The sequence below is a fragment of the Candoia aspera genome, chromosome 2, assembly GCF_035149785.1.
Source record: "Candoia aspera isolate rCanAsp1 chromosome 2, rCanAsp1.hap2, whole genome shotgun sequence".
NCBI lineage: Eukaryota > Metazoa > Chordata > Lepidosauria > Squamata > Boidae > Candoia > Candoia aspera.
Window position 1 is genome coordinate 15,659,774 of NC_086154.1, and position 20,485 is coordinate 15,680,258.

The following is a 20,485-nucleotide window of genomic DNA, read 5'->3' on the forward strand; positions in this document are numbered from 1 at the left end:
TTTTTTTTAATTTTTATTTTGTGCGGATTTATTGAACGGGGGTTGAAAGGGCGCCAAGGCTTAACCTCAAGCTTCCTCCTCTGCCTCTTCTCCAAAATCTTCCTCCTCCTCGGCTGTTGCATCCTGGTATTGTTGATATTCAGAAACGAGGTCGTTCATGTTGCTCTCCGCTTCTGTGAACTCCATCTCGTCCATGCCCTCGCCCGTGTACCAGTGCAGGAAAGCTTTGCGGCGGAACATGGCCGTGAACTGCTCGGAGATGCGCTTGAAGAGCTCTTGGATGGCTGTGCTGTTGCCGATGAAGGTGACCGCCATTTTCAGGCCACGGGGAGGGATGTCGCACACGGCCGTCTTGACGTTGTTAGGGATCCATTCAACGAAGTAGCTGCTATTCTTGTTCTGCACGTTTAACATCTGCTCGTCCACCTCCTTCATGGACATACGGCCTCGGAAGACGGCTGCCACGGTCAGGTAGCGTCCATGGCGGGGATCACAGGCTGCCATCATGTTCTTGGCATCGAAAACTTGCTGCGTTAGCTCTGGAACTGTCAGGGCCCGGTACTGTTGGCTGCCACGGCTGGTCAAGGGAGCGAAGCCAGGCATGAAAAAGTGGAGCCGAGGGAATGGAACCATGTTCACGGCGAGCTTGCGGAGATCAGCATTCAGCTGTCCAGGAAAGCGGAGGCAGGTTGTTACACCACTCATGGTGGCAGAGACCAGGTGGTTAAGATCCCCATAGGTTGGAGTGGTCAGCTTGAGGGTGCGGAAGCAGATGTCATAGAGGGCCTCGTTGTCAATGCAGTAGGTCTCATCTGTGTTCTCCACCAGCTGGTGGACGGAGAGGGTAGCATTGTAAGGCTCCACCACTGTATCAGAGACCTTGGGAGATGGCACCACGCTGAAGGTATTCATGATGCGGTCAGGGTACTCTTCACGGATCTTGCTGATCAGTAAGGTGCCCATCCCAGAACCGGTTCCACCACCTAGAGAGTGGGTCAGCTGGAACCCTTGCAGGCAGTCACAACTCTCGGCTTCCTTCCTCACAACATCCAGGACTGAATCCACCAGCTCAGCACCTTCTGTATAATGACCTTTGGCCCAGTTGTTACCAGCTCCACTCTGGCCTGAAAGGTGCAGGAGAAGGTGGGGAATAAATCATTAAGTTGAGTTAAGAAGCCACCCTTCCTTTTGACTGCTAGCTACTTCTAGATTCCTGGCCTTTCCCCATCAGATTCATGCAGATTATCTTCTTAAATGTGCAACACCAGTTCTTAAAACCCATCACAGGAGGAATGCATCAAACTGTTTACACTCATTCACCTTGTATGAACCCAAGATCTCAGCTCCCAGAAATACATCCCATTTAAGATAGGGAAAAGTGGCTGACTATGCACCATCACCATTTGTTTGGGTTATCATACCAGACTCAACCAATGCAGATTGTAAGCCATGACTGATGGCTTAGCATGATGTGTGGTTGGTTCAGTAAATTAGGGCTAGGCAATTATGGTTTAGTGTGAACTGTGAACCCAGTTTGCCTTGAGAAAGAGCATACCATCATTCTTAGAATCCTTGCTTCAAGTCAAGCAATTTTTGACAGGCCAGCTTTCAAGACTGATTTAGAACCTGGCAAAGTATTGATATGGATCTTGAAGTTTGCCCATCTTTAATATTTTTCCCTCAGGCCAGTTGCTCAAAGGCTGAGCAATTTCCAACTGCAGCACTGAGCCAAGACACAGAATTAACATGAAGTTCAAGGCAATATATGAGGGCCTTAAGTTGCCCAAGCCAAGTTCATGTATTAGAACTCATCCTCCACGCTCCTCCAAATCCAATATGCAGACCCCTCTAATCTCCAGAGGAAAATTCATTTTGCTAGCCTTCTCAAATATAATGGAAGAGATAGTATGGAAGAAACCCCCAAAATTGAGCTATTTCCACTCCTCGTCTAAAGATTTGTTTAGCGGATTATTGGCCTGAATACTGAAGTCTAATTATATTGTTGATTGCCTCTATCTACTCACCCAGCAAAAATGTTATAATACAGTTCATATAACTCACAAGGCTCTGCATCTCCCATTAGTTCACAGCATGGGAGCACATTAGGGTGGTCAGGAAAAGCTGTTTTAATTGAGGTTTGACCCTTACCCCTTTCTAAGGGACTCTGATGAATTATATATGGAGGAGCGGGATAGATAAATCACATGATTTTTTGTCCTTCTTCTGTGCCTATTCCAATTTCACTGGAAACAGAATTCCACAGCAAGCCTTGCTATTAAACACAATCTTGTCTGAGTGCTCTCCAAATGTCTTGGGTTGCAATTCCATTTATACCCAACCCAACCCTGTCATGAAAATGATAGCCTACCACATCTGGAGAGCATCAGTTTAGGGGTAAATGAACTAGGACAGCCTCCTCCCAATTGCGTGGGCATCAATCCCCACAATTCTTAAGTGTGCTGGCTCAGGAATTCTGGGAGCTGAGGTTCACACAGCTGAAGGGGCCCAAAATTTGGAAGGCTAAACTAAGCATTCCAGAAGAAATAGCTACCCCAGCTTGTCCTGAAAACACTTCTTTGCCTGCCCCTGTTATCACATCAATGCTTTGTAAAGACCTGTTCTATTCCTCCTTTTATAGCAACATAAATTACCAACATAGATTCCCAATTTTATGGAAGACATTGGTTGTTCAAACCTAGACAGTCATAGTCCTGTACTTTTCCCCATCAAATGTAGCTACATATACTATAGCAAATGGCGCAGGGAAAGAAGTTGCATCTTACCAAATACAAAATTATCTGGTCGGAATATCTGGCCGAAAGGTCCAGACCTCACTGAGTCCATAGTTCCTGGCTCCAAATCAACCAAGATGGCACGAGGGACATATTTGCCCCCTAGAGAAAGAAACAAAGATTTAAGGCAGAGCTGTAACAGGAAGTCAACTGCAGTAGCAAACTAAGCTTCCTCTGATGAAAGACTGTAACCAAGCTGCAGTCTGGTTCTAACTATGAGGCCAGGCATTGGTAAGGCCATCAATGAATTGAAGGAAGTTGGAGATTCCTTATACACAGGATGGAGGGAGGAACACAGAACAGGGTAGCAGAAATATAAAAAGAGGGAGAGAAAGAAAAGAGACAAGTTTCAATATGATATTAAGAATGTTATAAAATAGTCATCTTTCTAATACATGATGGCGTAAACCTTTCTTAACTCAATTCATTACGCCAGTCTTTCTCAACCTTGGCCACTTTAAGGCGTGTGGACTTCAACTCCCAGTATGCCCCAGCCAGTTGGGAGTTGAAGTCCACACGCCTTAAAGTGGCCACGGTTGAGAAACACTATATTAGGCTATCTTTGTAGGGTAAGATCAAGTATAATCTTGAAATTGGCTTTTTAATCTAATTAGACATAAGAACTAGCATCTTACTTTTAAGTTCAAATAATGAATGTTGAGGTTCTTAGCAAGCTCAGACTATACAATTCCCTGTCTATATACCTATATCTATATTCTTCACATATTCCATTTTAATAAACAAGGACACAACAGAAGGAATGATACTAGAGGCAATGAGGAACTTCAACAAGGGTTCATATCTATTTGTTGGAAAACACTGGGATCAAATCATGCTAACACAGTGAGGGGGGAGGAAGAAGAGGAGAGGAAGGCTTACCAGTGGCCTCATTGTAGTAAACACTGATGCGATCCAGCTGTAGATCACTGTCCCCATGATAGGTTCCAGTGGGGTCAATTCCATGTTCATCACTGATCACCTCCCAGAACTTCCAAGGACAAATAAAAAAAGAAAGATTTTGGTTAGGATAAAATAAACAAGAGAAGCCGTGTGCTCTAGCAGCACAGAACTTATTTACAAAGGGGAGTATGATTCCCCGCCACTTCTGATGTTATATACCAAATGTTCCATTCTTAAGAGACATACATTCTTGGAACAATCAGGCAACAAATTTATCTGTGCAATGCTGTGAGACACACCTTTAAATCACAAGTAGATATCCTGGGCCAAGTCTTCCCCAACTTGGTACCCCTCTGTGGTAGATAGCATGCATGCTCTCCATTCAGAAGGCCCCACCTTTAAATGCTTGGTATGAAAGAAGTCCACAAAATAGGAGGCATCTCTGTACTGACTAGAAACCACCACTCTTCCCTAGCCTGGTACCTTGCAGCTGTGATGGGATCTCTAGCCGACAGAGCCCTGTTGGCAGGGAATTCTGAGGGCGATTAACCATCTGGAGAACAACAAACCAACAAAATGAGGCCATGCTCTCTGAAAGGCACCCTGATGAGAGGCCTCCCCTTCTGAGAGGGACAGTGTGGGAGAAAAGACAAGAGTCTCTTTCCTGGCACTGACGTTTTTCCAAGTCACATCTTCGGATAGGGCACGGTCCTAATTAGATGCAGCACCTCTGAGCCAGGAGCTCTGCACCCTCAATGGCAAGAAGAGTGAATTCAACACAGGCTCAGAATTCATCGCCATCCCTTTAACAGTTCCAAGCTGGAACCTGGGCATCTAAGCGGACTTCAGGGCTCAGCTGCCATCCAACCAAGACTTGGACGTACAATTACGGGAAAAAAGACATGAATGCAAGTGAGAAGGATTTATGCCTATTTTAAAAGGCCCAACTCTGCATCCCTCCATCCTAAGGCGCCAATTATCTTCACGCTAATCACAGTCTCCTTTTCTAAGGCAGCAGCAAAACTCAAAGGACAGAGGAGCTGACTAAGCAGCTGAAGCAGCCAATACAAGCAGTGCTTTGTTCTCCTGAAGGCCAGCCTGCATAAGTAGCTCTTAGCTGCAGCGTAATTGTGTCTGCTGGCCTTTCTCCTCCCTTGGCCATGGAAAGTCCATCTTACAGGTGCAGACAATATCTCCCACCATCCCATCTTTAGAAAAGAACCTTTCCTTGCTTATTCACCAGAGGACTTTTTCCACTCACCAGAAGATCTGGCAGACTTGCCAGGGCTCCTAAGCAGGACCAACCCCCCACCCATCTTGAAATGCTCTCTTATCACTATCTCCTATGGATTATATGAGATAAGGAATGACCCCAACCTCTTGGCCTTTAAGGTCTTGAAGACTGTCCTTTTCTGCAGGATACTGACAGCAGGACCCCCCAAAATCAGCTTATAAACGGTTTTTTTTTTTACTGATTCTGTTTGTTCTGCTTCGTTTTGATTGAAAATTGCCTTGAGTCTTAAGAAGGAGGTGGTATTCAAACATTTGCATAAATAAATGAATAAAGAGCTATATATCAGAACAAGGCAGAACAACTCAATAGTCTGCACCTCAACTTACATCAGGCTTCGTGAGGACGTAAGCTGATTTAGCTCCAAATGTCCAGAGGCCAGACTGCTAAACCCTGCCTTGGAAAAGAGGCCCCCAGTCTCTCTGGCTGATGCCAGAAAGGAAAATTCGGGATTCTGAGAGCAGAAAATAGCTGCCTATTCACAAAATGGCTGCCATTTATATGGTGACCCATCACAAAACAATATAAACTGGTGATATTGGTCTAGTGTTCTTAACTGTGTCTTCATCCATTCTAAGCTCATCCTTCCCCACCCCCTTTCTTGGGGAAGAGGCCATGAGTCTTAACCACTGGACTATAGACACCTGTTTTTATTTCCTAAGGATATCTATGGAGCATGCATGGAACCCTGAGGCATTCTAAACAATGCTAAAGGCTGGTGCTTATACTTATTGTTATGATAGTCAAGGTGTTCAAGGACCTCAGGCTGGGGATCCCAGCCTTAGAACAATCCCAGGAGATGACATATTGCAGGGAAGGGATGGTCTCTTAGGGCAGCCTGTCGATCAACTATAATCTTCTCCTTTCAGAAACTGTATGGACATTTCTAAGCAAGGTTAAGATTGCCCTAGCTGTGCCCAACAGTCCATGATTCTCCCTCCTTTTTCCACAGCATTGGCTTAAATAGGTTGTACTGCTTATTAAAATAAATTAACACCCAACACCTTTGAATATTCCCCAACCCCCAGCCTCTCCCCACCCCCAGTATTTGTATCAGCCAACTACAGCAATGAAACTAACTAACTATATTGACTGACCATCCATCCATCCAAATGGGCGATGTTTCTGGATCCTTGGGAAGTGAGGCTACAAGCTAACTAGCCAGCTATTGATTTAGGCCAACAGCTAGTTATTGATTTAACTGGTTTTTGGCTTGGCATGTTGTGCAAACCCAGCTCCGGCTTTTAACAAACCCAAGTGACTTAATGTGTTCCATAATATACTACGTCAGTGTTTCTCAACCGTGGCTACTTTAAGACAGGTGGACTTCAACTCCCAGAATTCCCCAGCCAGCTTTGGGGAAGCTCTCTGGCTGGGGAATTCTGGGAGTTGAAGCCCACCCATCTTAAGTGGCCAAGGTTGAGAAACACTGCTACATTATGAAGGCTTAGCATGATACATGAACTAATTAATATATTCAGGCAGAGAACAATGTGCCTAGTGCAGTCTCTTTCCTACGGTGACTCTTTTGGGACATAGTGCCTAGAGTAATATTTCTTGCTAACTATCCACTATAGTTTAAAAGAAAACAATGGCAGCATTTACATAATAGCCAAAATAAATCACATTTTGGCTTAGAGCAATGCGTGAGGCCAGTCTACGCATGTACATTAAACCCACAGCAACTAACTGCTTGATTGTCTTAGCCTAGCAAGAAATATGCCCTTTAAACAGCTCCTTTCTTTGCAGAGTGAAGAGAAGAGGTGGCTCTCACCAGCCTACCAGCTTTTATTCCATGGACTGTTTGTATCTGGTCTCTGGAGATAAACTCCCCACAAGGGATTAATAATGTTTTGATTAAGCCAGAATTCCCAAGGCCCACGGCAAGAGGGGAAATAAGAGCAGAGTGATGAGGTATCATATGGGGCTGAGGCAGGCCAGGAGCCAAGATGCTCCAAGATAAGAGAGGCAACCTCTGGAAAGCTACATCCCATTAGCTCCCAGACAGTGCCAGGTTGGGCCACTAATTTAAAAACAGAGTGCTAACAAATAGAGGAACTGATAGCAAATTTGGTAATAAACTCAACGCTTCTGCCAAACCTCTTCCAGAAGGCCAGTGCTTCAAATAAAGTTGAGAAGAGACACCCAAGTTTATGGCCAACATGTGTCTGCTCAAAGCTACCTCCTCCAGACTCATGGCCCTAGCTGGCTTCAATCTTTAAAAGATCCTTGGGAGTAAATAAATGGGAAGCTGATATACTGAAAGACTCTATTGTCATCTGCATTTGCAAGAATACCTCAGGGCCACGCATGGACCCCTTCAACTGTTTGAAATGGCAGCAGCTCTAGTCCAGTGCTTTGTCTGAAGGTGGGTCCATCATCTCAGAAAAAGATGAAAATCAACTAAGGGTGGGTGGGTATAGAGCAGTGTTTCTCAACCTTGGCAAGTTTAAGATGGGTGGACTTCAACTCCCAGAATTCCACAGCCAGCCATTCTGGGAATTGAAGTCCACCCATCTTAAACTTGCCATGGTTGAGAAACACTGCCATACAATATCCTTAGTCAGTAAGGGCTTAACTCTGGGCAAATTCTTTCAAATCACAACTGCTGTGTCCTGTATTGAGCAAGGATATTAATGTTTGATGCCTCCTGACTCATCTTCATGAAGGCAAATGACTTCTGCCCTCTTTCCCATTGAGGGAAGCAACAAAAGTTTTGTAAATCTGCTCTACAGCTACTCAGAAAGAGCAGCTGATGCAGCTGAGAAAGAGAAAAGGAACTCCTGTTGATTTTCTGTACGTCAGTTCAAACAAGCTTTTTAAAAATAGGCCAAGATAATAAGTAAAGTAAAATAAAAACATCTAGAATTTGATCCAGGCAGGATATTTTGAGAGGCTTCTGCTGCCTAAGGATTGTAGGAGCTGGAGTTCAATAAATCTGGAAGAGAATAGATTGGGCAAGTTTCTCTAGAGACTTAGAATTTGGCCTCCATCATACAACTGTGTGCATCCTTTGATAGAATAGGGGATAAATAAAGATGCAGGGAGCTAAAAACACCCATTTCCAACCTAGTGTCTCTTTGTTGGCTGGAAATTATGATATTATAATTATAATCCCAGTATGGAAAGAATCTGGTCTTAATGTTCCAATTTCCCTAACAGTGTAGGGAGAATCATTTATTTTTGCAAGAATTCAGCATCAGTTGAAGAGATGGGTGTGCAGCTGAGGAAAGTGCTAAAAATCCAGAAGCAACCAATCCTGGAATATTTTCCAACACTAGAGTGAAACTGCAGGCAGTTGCAACTTAGGTAGACATTGATATCACCTTTATTAATGTGCTATTCCCTATGTCCATAGATCAACTCACTCATACCTCTGGTAAGTGTCCCAACTTATCTATTTAAAGAAGATGAGTCACCTCATAATAAGCTGGCTCTACTGGGGTAAAGTGCAGAGCTTCCTCGTAGAAAAAGAGTCTGCAATGACATGTTAGCTTACCAATCAGCAATGCTAGTTGTGTGTGCACGTATGTGTATAGCCCAGATCCCTCATTTCTACGTTTCCTTTTAGATAACACTGAAGCAATTGGATCCAAAGGGAAGAAGCTGCTGTATAAACCTATCCATTAATGATGAATAGGGAGGAAGCAAGAAGTTGCCTGTCTCCAGAGCAGCATTTCCTCAACCTTGGCAACTTTAAGATGTGTGGACTTCAACTCTCAGAATGCCCCAGCCAGCTATACTGGCTGGAGAACTCTAGGGGTTGAAGCCCACATGTCTTAAAGTTGTAAAGGTTGAGAAACACTGCCCCAGAGGGATCCATCTCGAGATCCAGGAAAACAACCTCTTTTTCACTCTTTAGGCCATGACTATCAGTGGTGAGGGAAAAAAAAACATTCCAAGCATTTTTCTAGGACTAGTAATGGTTGACTTAAAGGGCATTGGGCTCCATGACCAGCCTCCATTCACCCCTGCCCTTACGTCCCTCAAAGAAACATTCTAAAAAGACAGCTGCTTGGAAGGAAAGTAGCAATTTCTGGAAGGATTGGTTTTGCTTCTCTCAGCTGAAAGAGCAAAGAATCTTGTGGCATCTGAAAGGCAAAACTCGCTTAATAATGCCCTATGGAATGCATTGTCTTTGCGATGCCAAAACACCCTTGGAGGGTTCATGCAAACTTTAACACTGGAAACTAAAATATTTTAGCCTGTAATTGTTGCCCTGTGTAAAATCTAACTACTTAATAATAAAATACCTGCCCAGACAATCCTTTCTAAGAAGACACTAATTTCAGGTAACACTACGGGTAGTCCTCAACTTAATGATGGTCCCAGACTACGGCGGCCTCAGAATGGGTGCTTGATGGCCTGCAAAGTGCTTCCAAGCACCGCAAAATGTCGCACCGCCCCCTGTGGTCACATGATCGCATGTCGTGCAAGTGGCAATTGGCTCGCATTTATGACTGGCTGCAGCATCCCATGGTCACGTGATCACATTTTGCGACCTTTTGCCATTCTCCTGCAAAAAATGCCCATCGGAGAAGCTGGATTTGCTTAACGACCCATGATTTGCTCAATCCCTGCTTGATTCACTTAACGACCACCGCAAAAACCAGGTCCAGTCATGTGGCGACTCAACTTATAACCGCAACAATTTATTATGGGAATTCCGGTCCCAATTAACTCGAGGACTACCTGTATGGGGATCTTCACATGATTGGTGCCTACTAAGGTTAGAGAAAAGCAGTCAATCAAGGAGACCAGCCTAGAGGTGTCCAGTCTAGTTTATAGAAGCAGGCAAAGGAATGCAAACTTCTTAGGGTTTGTAGACAATTTGGAACGTTCAGACCACTTGATGGGTACTTTCTCAAAATACCTGCCATGGAGTGTCTGTTTATTCACAAAATGGATGCCACAGCATGCATCTTCATCACAAAACACCCATTTATCAGAAGGCAAATGGGTGAATTTGTTCCCCACAACTCCGGGAAGATATTCCTCACCCAGCTGCTTACTTTTTTGAGTATTTCTGGGCAGGCAGACACACTCCTGGACATAATGTTTGCACTGCACTGTTGCCACCCAACATTTTTATTTTCTAGGAATGCCCCTGGGGCGGGGCGGTGTCCCAAAACCTTACTGGAAATAAAGACACCAGAAATGCTTGATTTACAGCTAATTATTTTTCATTAAAAGAATCTGGAACAAAAATGCAAAACTAGGGAGGACGAGGAAATACGTAGGCACCAGGAGAAAGATTTATTGGCACTATAATGCCCTCAGATATTCCTTGGCCCTTGGCAAAAAAATTCTCTCAATGAAGTCGCACAGTCCTCCTCTGAAATCACTTCATCCGTGAAGCCAAACAGTAAAAGAAGAGGGGGGCATTGAAGCAGATTCCCAAAGCTACTCACTCTGGAAAAGAAAATGTTTAAGTACTTTTCAACCACTGACTGGACAGGAAGGAAAAGCAAGCAAAATCAATGGAGAAGCAAAAACTGAAGCCCCTGTAAAAAGCCACAGCAGATCCAGGCATGTTCACTTCTCTGCCCCAAGTCTCATAAGCAAAGACCCTCCTCCTTTAGATGGCCCCAGCCTGATGTCCTCCAGATAAATGAGACTTTCAGCTCACCAAATACTGGGAATCTGTTAGTCCCCAAATACCAGACTGGTGAAGGCTGCACTAATCTATTCAGGAAAATATAAAAAGGGATTAACGCAAATGCAGCTCTAACTCAGTCCCAACCTCCCCTCAGGAGATGGCCTTGCAACTGTCCCCTCTCTAAATATGAGGATTAATAAACCCACCCACCCAACAAAGCTTTTAAAGAGTGAAGGGTAGACTCTCCTTCAATGTAAGTTGACTCTTGGTAATTTCACCAATGTGTCCATGTAGTTTTGTGGGTGACAATACAGAAATTGTTTCTTGTTGCCTTCATCTGAGATGCTTTTTGGGTTTTTTTTTCCAACTTTCGAATCTAGTCAACAGGTCAGGAACCCCCTGGAAGTTTACCATCCAGGTCCTCTAGCCCTGATTAGATTCCAACCCCAGACAAGGTCAGATTCTTGAGATAATATAGGTAAGGGACAATTCAAATTCAATCAACTCTTTTGTTTGTGTGGATCTTCCAAATTCTTGAAACTCACACTGCGCACACGTTGTCTCTCCAGTAATGCCGTGTTGGTTACTATTCAACATAAATTACCAATGTGAGTAGACATTTATTCACAGAGAATTCAATATCTTATGAGTTAAAAGTTAATGTTCATCCCTTCTTCCACAACTACTTGGCTCCAGAAAACCTGATCTAGAGGTTTACAAGCCCTCTCAGGCAGAGAAGCAGCAGAGGGAAGAGACAATGATCATAAAGTGCTTTTTCCCCACAAGCAAGAACTCCTGCTAAAATTTGGGAATCCAAACCACAGTTTGGAATGGTAGAAGGTGTGTGACAGAAGAGTAAAGCTCACTTATTCTGCTGGGTAGGGAAGGTAAGAGTGTCAGAGATGTCTACCAGCAATATTTGGAGAGCTTCTGGCTGCCAACTCTGGCTATGACTATGAAATTTACTTCCAGCCTCACTTTCCTATAGGGATAGGAAAGGTGCACAGTAAGACAACAGAATGTTGTTTCTCAGAATGCAATTACAGACCTGTATAGAACTCAGAACCCTCATGAGTGTCTATTCTTCCTGCAGACCTTACATCTCAAAACAGAGCTTGGGATAGCATGAGATGCCCTTCCTTGCAAAACATAGCACTTCACACATAGGCCATGCAGCACGTCGGGAATAAATTTGGAAAATATGTGTGGCACCCATCGGCAATTCTTTAAAGTAGCCACACCTTTCCTTGGGATTATGTGACAGCCTCTGCAGCTGCCAGATGATTCTGGGAAATGATGCAGCTGCTTTAAAGAGCTGCCCATAGCCATTGCACTCATAGCCCACCCCCCACCCCCGCTCCAAAGCACCATTTTGGAATCAAATCCAAGGCACTGTACTTTCCCCACCAGACACCCATTCATCAGGCACAAATGGTAACTTTCTTTCATTGACAGTGGTGCTATGGAAGCAAAAGAGAAATCTGTCGGTCAGGGACAGTTATCATGCGGTGAATTGTTAAGGCTGATGTAGTGACTGTGGCTACTACAAGGACAGTATTCAGTAGGGTTGTGCCAAATTCATTGACCCAAGTAAAGAATGAGTTCCTGAGTCGACCTGAGCCGGCTACCCGAGAATCCAGCTTCAGAGAGAAGACAGAAACATTCTGTTTACCTCCAGAACACTCCATTTCAGGTGCATTTTGATGGTTTTCAAATATTCCCAACTGAGAGCAATTTACTGTCAGAAACTGCTAACCTGCTCCCAGAATGGGGAAGTCCAGGAGGAAGTCTGGAGAGGAACTACAGGTCTAGAACATTCCTATCCTGGATCAATGGATTTTGCAAATCCCTAATATTCAGTGTTTAAGGTTACAGGCTTATCATAACATCCTCTGCCAAAGTTTGCTTTTATCATAAATACTACATCATTCTAGATGTTGTTAAAGTAGATCTGCCAGGAGTTCCAGCCAGCGTTACCAACTGCAAGAGCTACTGGGAATTGAGTCAAATCCCATCTGGAGGGCACAAGTGCCCCATTCCAGCTTGCATTATAGTACACAGACTGAAAAGGAACAGATTGGCTGCCCTGGATCAGCTGAAGCATTAGGAGGATACCCACAGTATCTCCATTGATTTAAAGAGGTATTAATGGGTTCAATTGTGACAATTCTCAGATGAGTAAAATGTTCTTCAGCAGGCTTGTTATCGTTATCACCACTACTGTCAGGCCAAATCAATCCACTGAAGAATGAAGCCTTTCCATTGAAGGTTTTGGATTGTAATGGACCACATGGGCCCAGTGCAGGTTGGTAGATAGATGTTTTTCAACTTCCCAGTCTAGCGCTAAGAGTGAACGACTGGACCAAAGTCACCTGGCCTGCTTCCATGCTTAAGGAGATATTGGAACCTGGGTCTTCCCACTTCTAGCCCAGCATTTTGACTTCACGCTGGCTCTCAAAACGGCCACAATTTTTCGAAAGTTCATTCAAGATGCTCAGAGGCCTATTAATACACCCCATCACCTTCCTAGTTTCCAGTTTTCTCTGAGGAAGTGAAATATCAATCTAAATTAAGTTCCCAGCACTGAATAAAGGGAGCACTTATGTGGAGCATTAATGCATCCTATCATGTTATATTACATTATATTATGTATATATTACATATATACATAATATTATACATAATATAAAGCCTTGTGTGGAGCCGAGTATTGCAGCTGAAATTCTCCCCATGACCCGAGTTCGATCCCAGCAGAAGCTGGATTCTCGGGTAGCCGGCTCAGGTCGACTCAGCCTTCCATCCTTCCGGGGTCGGTAAAATGACTACCGAGCTTGCTGGGGAAGGTGACGACTGGGGAAGGCAATGACAAACCACCCCGCTCTATAGTCTGCCCAGAAAACATCGCGAAAGTGGTGTCCCCCCAAAGGGTCAGACATGACTCAGTGCTTGCACAGGGGACCTTTCACCTTTTTTCATACATAATATATTACGTTATATTAAGTTCAGGTTCAAAACCCCATTCAGAGCTTGACAAGTCAGATAGGTTGCAGTAAGCTAGGCAGAACGTCCTCATGACCTCTTGTCTGGATTACTGCAACATGCTCTACTTGGGGCTGCCCTTGAAGAGCATTTGGAAGCTTCAACTGGTGCAGAATGTGGCTGCATAGGTAGTAAACGGTGTTGGATATTTGACACATGTAACACCACTGCTTCAGGAGCTGCACTGGTTGCCGGTGTGCTTCTGGATTCAATTCAAGGTGCTAGTCATCACCTTTAAAGCCCTCCATGGCTTGGGACCGGGTTACCAAAGGGACTGTCTTCTCCCCGTTGTTTCTATCCACCCAGTTTGGTCTGGCAGGTTGGGCGTGCTATGGATCCCATCCGCCAAGGAATGTCGGCTGGCAAGGACAAGGAGGTGTGCCTTCTCTGCCATAGCCCCTGCCCTCTGGAACATCCTCCCTCCAGAGATTAGGATGGCCACAACCCTGTTGGCTTTTCATGAGGCCTTGAAGACCTGGTTATGTGCCTGGACCTGGGGCCCCCAGAGTGTTAAGGGCCCCATTTCCTGGTTATATTGGCATGTATGGTTATAATTTTTCTCAGCTGCTATATACGTTTATTTTTGTTTATACTTGGTTTTAATTGATTTTATGATTGTTCGCCGCCCAGAGTCACTTGTTTGAGATGGGCACCCATAGAAACTGAATAAATAAATAAAAATGCCAACTCAAAAACCCACTCTTGCCTTCTAGCCCCCAGAGCCAGGAAAACCTAGTGTATAATAAGGACGGGGCAGCTCAAGGTTGTGTGTGTGTGTGTGGGTGTGTGTGTGTTTGTTTTTTAAGGAAAAAAGATGCATCATGAATCCTACCCATGTTCTTCACAGATTTTCTTTGGTCTAGTAACTTCCAAAGCAGCGGAGAAACAAAGCATAAACTGAAACATGATCAATGGCATTCCCCAACACATCAAAAAGGAATGTGCTCTTTTCCCAGAGACGTGGGAAGAGCAGGGTAGATCCTTCTAAACAGCAGACTTGGCTTCAAATGTCTCCCTTGTAGGTCTCAGAATCAATAGCCCATTTATAGTTGTCCAGCTTCTAGCAGAATAACCTTGTCACTGACCTGAGCAACAAATGAAGGGGTGGGGCACATTGACCACATTTAAAAAGACGTTTTAAGGATTATAATGACATATGGCTACCATTCATTGAAATACTTATGTAGAAGTTTTACATGTATATTTATGCATGAATGTATGCCCTGTATGCATTTCTTTTGGTTTTCTTTAGGTTTTTTCCTTTCTATATAACTTTCTGTAAGGTTGGGGGGGGGTGTATTCAAAAAAAAGTTTGTTTGTTGCATGCTGATTTTAAAAATCCTCATTTGGTCCTCAGGACTTTAATTAGGAAGGATTATCTGTGCTGCAGTTTTGGAAGCACAATAGGATACATTATTTTTGCAAGGCAGGTAATAATGGCATCATTTCTTCAAGAAAAGCAGAGATAAAGCCCTTAAGTATTAAGATTCCTCCATAGTGTGGGCAAAGACAGCTGACAAACTGCGAGACAAAAATGTTGCACTATGTCCCTAAGACCTGAATGCTTCCAATGGCCCCCTCGTTTTTCCCCAATGTAAACCACTATGGCTTCAATCTGAAATGTTTTAACAGGCACTATTTGCCAAAAGCATCTAATCCGGACTCTCCAGCTCTCCTATATGCTGGCCAAACACACCCAAGACACTGCAGATGCATACATTTTTAAATACACAAGTGGGGAGTTGGGTCTGGCCCCACCCTGACTGCAGATCTAATCAGGAAAGAAACTGCAGGCAGACAGACACGGGACCAAAAAGCCGACACACACATTTGGAATGTGTAGAGATTCCCAAGCAAGGAATTGCACAGAGGCGCAGTGGGAGGTTTTTGTTCTAAAGGCAAAGGATGGGGATCATAAGATTTCTTTAAAAAAAAATGATGCTCATTATTTAAGGGAACGCCTCCAGCTCAGTTAGATGAGGGTGCTCTTAATTCCTCAGGTGCCAGCAGAAGGCTGCAGACACACGCTCCTGCATACTGAAGCGCCTACCGCAACGTAGGTCATGTAGAGGTGAGCAGGGCGGGGCAGCCGGGAAGGACTAGATGCTGGATTAGCACAGAAGGATCCTGGAGAACATCTTAAAGGCTATAGCCTTCGAGGAACAATGCAGCAGTTTGGAAAATGAGTAATTATCCCTTATATATTTTTTTTCTTTTTCCCCAAACATCCTATGCACCGCAGGAGAGCTTACCAGGAAAAGAGGAAAACCATACAGGTCCACAAGCCAACTCACCAAACTGTAGGATTCTTGTCTCAAATGATATCCCAATCATTTATCATAAAAACTGTGCATGGGCTGAATTATCTTTACTGCTCGTGAGTCAGTTTGCAATCTCCTATTCCATAATGACTAAAATTATACCACGGCAGAAAAAATGGATGGGTTACGCATACAGGAGCAGGATGGCTTTTTCTGGGGACAATTTCCAAGGTAGGAACACCAGTTTTAGCCCCTGCCATAAGGATGCAGGTGAATATTCTTCTCCAAACTTTTGATGGAAATAGCACAAGGGAGAAAAAAAATACCACTGACAATGGATGCCCCAGTTGTCTGTCTTCTACAATGTTCTAATTTTAACGAGGGCGTAGCACACTGCAGGAACCCAGCTCCACTAAGTAGATGGGGTAGTGTGAAACCGAGAGGATTCTGAAGCGTGGCAACTTGCAGCAGAGTTACTTTGAGTTACAAAGGGTTTTTCTTTCAAAGCCTCGCTGGGCATACATCCTGCCTTCCAACATGGGTATAAAGCAATCAGAATCTCTCACTTACAGAAACAGAGATTTGAAATTATTAAGAAAACAAGGTGTTTTAAGCTAGTTTTAGTTTTTATGCTGCTTTGGCACTGATGGTTCATTATGTGAATGTTCCAAAGACAGAAATAAACACGCAGGGCATCTATCCTTGGGGGATGGGGGTGGGAATACGGCGGGCACTGGCAAAATACCTGCCATTGTTTCTAGCTCTGATCTTCCAGACACACCTTTTAAGCCTCCGCTCTTCAGCTAAAACACAAGCAAGCTTTCATCCTGCAGGCTCACCCACTCTGAAGGAGACCTATTCATTTTTACAGGCTAATCAGGAAGAGCAACCGGGAAATTTCCACAGCTCTGTGTAAGGCTTTCCTATAATCGGGATTCACTGCACATGACAGGAGTTTGGCAGGACCAGGCTCAGCGGGTGGGAAGGCAACGCTGGGGTTTGAAGCAAGGCAAAAAAGGAGAACGTGTATTCAATAAAAGACCGATCTGGTAGTATTAAAAATGGAGCCCACTTAGACCACGCCGCTGTTAGAAAATGCTGCACCGCCACCTCCGCCCGGTGTTTCCTTCTGTTTAAGAGTCCCACCCAAGCAGCAGCCATTACACACGCGCGCCAGCCCATCCCTGCAGCTGCTGCAGCCAGCACAGGGCAGGCCGGGCGGGAAAGAGGCGGCCGGAGAGCGAAGGGGCGCTCGGACCGACGGACGGCCAGGAAGCGTGGAGAGACGTGGAGAGACGGGAGGCGAGCACGCCCGGCGGCCACGTGCTTCTCTGCCCGCAGACAAAGGCGGCTGGAAAATGGTGGGCGGATTAAACAGGGGACGGGAGATTTGGCGCCAGTAATGGCATTCGTTCTGCAGTGAGAGTTGAACGGGGGAAGCCGATTTTTAAAAAAGGAAATATTGCATTCATCTAGCTTGGAAAGCCAGCTTTCCCCAACCTGGCGCCCCCCGGATACTCCGGACTCGAGCTCCCATCACCCCCCCCCCCGCGAAAAGCATCCTGCCTATGAGGAATAGGGGCGGAAGCCCAAGATGTCCGATCAGTAACAGACTTTCGCTACGAGGATTTCCCTTTCAAAGCCACCTCTCTCTTTGTAGCGTTTCAGGCCTCCGGTTGCAACAAAATGACAGGAGGCCGCGTTTCGCCCTTTTTTTGGCGAATCAAAGGTGACACGCTGATGGTGTTAGGAAAGAGTGTTTCAAGCCGGGATACAGTGTCAGAGTAGGAAGTGTCGAAGAAGCGATTGAGGGAGCATATAAGCAAATGGGGTAGAGTCAGAACTCACGCCCCCCCCCCCCAATAAACAGATTTTCCCGAACAGGAAGGCTGTTTTCTAATCGTAACGCAAGTCCTGCCTTGATGGGAAGAGGGTATTTGTCGCTGCTCTGGCGGCAGATCGACTTGCTTCCTTGACACCCGGTCAAGATATTCAACAGAATTCCGGGTCCTCCTTTTTGTATTTATGGAGTAGAGATTTTGAAAGGCGGTTTTATTTATACAGGCCCATTACTGCCTTCCAGAAAGCCGGTACAATCCTTTTAAGGAACCCCTTTCAAAACCTACCCAGGGGTTAAGTTTAAAATGGGAGAGCACCTCGCGGGACTTACTCCCGAGTAAGTCTACACAGACTTTCGCGACCCGCCTGCAAACCTATTCGCGCTTACTAGGAAACGGACCCCGTTAGTCTCATAGGGAGCCATGCCTCTGGCCGAAAACCCCTTGGATCCTCTGATTTCTCCATCCGACCTCTGAAACGGATCAGGAATCCGGGGTGGGGCACAGAAAAAAAAAATCTAGGGAACGAAACCGCCCAGAGGAAACTGGATTCGCTCCTAGCAAAGGACGGCGAAACGACGTCGTTAGCTTTAGGCAGGGGAGTCAACACCACCCTGTCTGGAAATCCTCCCCCGTCTTTTTCTCCGGCTGCGTGGCCTCAATTCGAAGCCTGCCGCCCCACTTCGCTTTTCTTCAGCATATAGGTCGGACACCTAACACACCCATGACCAGCGACTCAGCTAAAAGGAGCAGAGCCCGCCCTCCCCATCCCGGCGCTAAAATCATCGCGGCTTTTGTTCTCCTTTCTCACTCAACTCGGATAGGTATTTCAAAATTGCACTTCCTCCCCGCAGCCGCTTTGGCGCTAGAATTTACAAGCGACGTCGGATTAGCTGGCGGGCATTTGATCACCCCTCCCCCGGCAGGGAAAGGGAAGAGAGCAGTCCCAGGGAGACCTCCGCCGTCGGGTCTCATCCCGTTCGTTTCTAAATCGCAGTATTAACAAGGGAGGGCGAGCAATCGTACACGTTAAAAGGGGGCGGCCCCCTCCTTTTAAAAAGAAAAGATGGGTTCAGCAGGGGAGGGGGAGCAGCCTCCGGCCCCAATCTTTTCCACTGGGACAATAGCCTTTATCTGGAGGCGTTCCCTTTATGAGAAAATGCAGCGCCGCCGTTAACAGCTTTGATAGCTATCCCACCCGGTTTTGAAACGGCGATTAAACAAAAGGGTCTCTTGCTGCAGCCCTTATTTCAAAATTAATCGCAGCCACGTGCTTCTCACCCCGGGGGCACTTCCGTTTTGCCACCGTGGCAAGGGATGCGAAGCAACGTGGCAAAGCGTTTGAGCCGTCCGTGATCTTGCTTCCCGCCTCCCGGTATTTTTTTCACCTTTACGATATTAAGGTAACGCTCCGTCCGCGTGGGGAGGGGGCGGGGGACAAAATCGCCAGCCTCACCTTTGCTCCGATCTGGTTACCACATTGCCCAGCTTGGATGTGTACGATTTCCCTCATTTTGCCTGCCTTAACGCCTCGCCCCGCGCTTCTGCTTTTAAAAAGGTTGCGCTTGACCGACGCCGCTGCTCCTTTAAGTACAGAACGCTGCGCAGCTCAAGGTTCTCTCCTCCGAACGTGGCGGCGACAGCCGAACGTTCCAAAGAGGCAGCGGCGTAGCCTGCAGAGCACCAGACAAAGCTTTTATAAACTGGCGGTCGGCTCGCGCTCTGATTGGTCGAAAGGGATCAGGAGCGCTTGCTGATAGGGCAGGGGGCAGGAAGAGCCACGTGATCAAAGGGGGGAAGGCAGAGTTGGGGTGTGGTAGCTGACAGAAGAGGGGGGCTGATAGAAATTGCGATTTTTCCTCTTTTTTTTTTGTGGATGTGATAAAATGAGAAGGGGCGTGGGAAGCGGTCGAGTGGACGAGAAACGATAAAACAGGGTTCTGCGTCCTCCGCATTACTACGGCATGAGATCTGGTGTGCTTTTATGCTACAGTCTTCGATGCGGGATTCTCTCTTGCTATACTCGCAATAAGAGTCCAGGCAAATGGGTACAAACGCATTTACTGGAATGACTTAATTTTTAAAAGGCTCCGAGCTTTTGTGTTTTAGCTCCAAAATGTCTAGCTAGCTAAAGGCCCTTCCTTGTGGCGTGTAGCCTATATGAACAATAGGGAGATTCTAATAGGGTTTGAAACAGGGAGGGGGCAAGATTTAGTGGGTATCTTTCCCCCACCCCAGGTATTTATTTAAGCTGGAAAAGCGTTAATGCATTTATTCCTTGGGTAGTCACTAAAGGTTACCATGAAAAGTTAGGGGTTTATGTCTTGTACAAGAAATCATGTTCATTCCTGGCTTTACATAAATGATGTTTTTATGCTACTTAGTATCTTTTGTACTACTGCTGTAAATTTGGGCCTTAATGCAATAGTTTAGGGCAGTGTTTCGTAAAGTGTGGTCCTAGGACCCCTGGGGGTCCCCCAAGACCCTCTGAGGGTTTCTCAAAATCAAAATTATTTACCAGTCTATGCTGAAAAATAATACAATCCATTAAAATCACATTGAACAATCATGAGAAGTAATAGCAACTGTGAATGTGTCAATTTTAATTTTTAATATGGTAAATATTGATAAATATAACCCATACAAACAAAAGCTCTTTTGGGGTCCTCCATAATTTTTAAAAATGGGAAACTTCTTTCCTGAGAGGAAAGAAGTTTAAGAAACTCTGGTTTAGGGGTGGCATGATGATAATTAGCTAGCTGCCA

The 20,485-nt window shown here is 45.3% G+C and overlaps 1 protein-coding gene across 1 annotated transcript; it reads right to left on the reverse strand.

Annotated features, from left to right (window-relative positions):
• TUBB (tubulin beta class I) lies at window positions 1–19,412 on the reverse strand. The gene is made up of 4 exons (XM_063291298.1): window positions 19,177–19,412; window positions 3,672–3,780; window positions 2,784–2,894; window positions 1–1,124 (listed from the first exon to the last, which is right to left on the reverse strand). The coding sequence occupies exons 1-4, from the start codon at window positions 19,231–19,233 to the stop codon at window positions 67–69; spliced, it is 1,335 nt and encodes a 444-aa protein (XP_063147368.1). The 5' UTR covers window positions 19,234–19,412; the 3' UTR covers window positions 1–66.
• Between the last annotated feature and the right edge of the window lie 1,073 nt (window positions 19,413–20,485).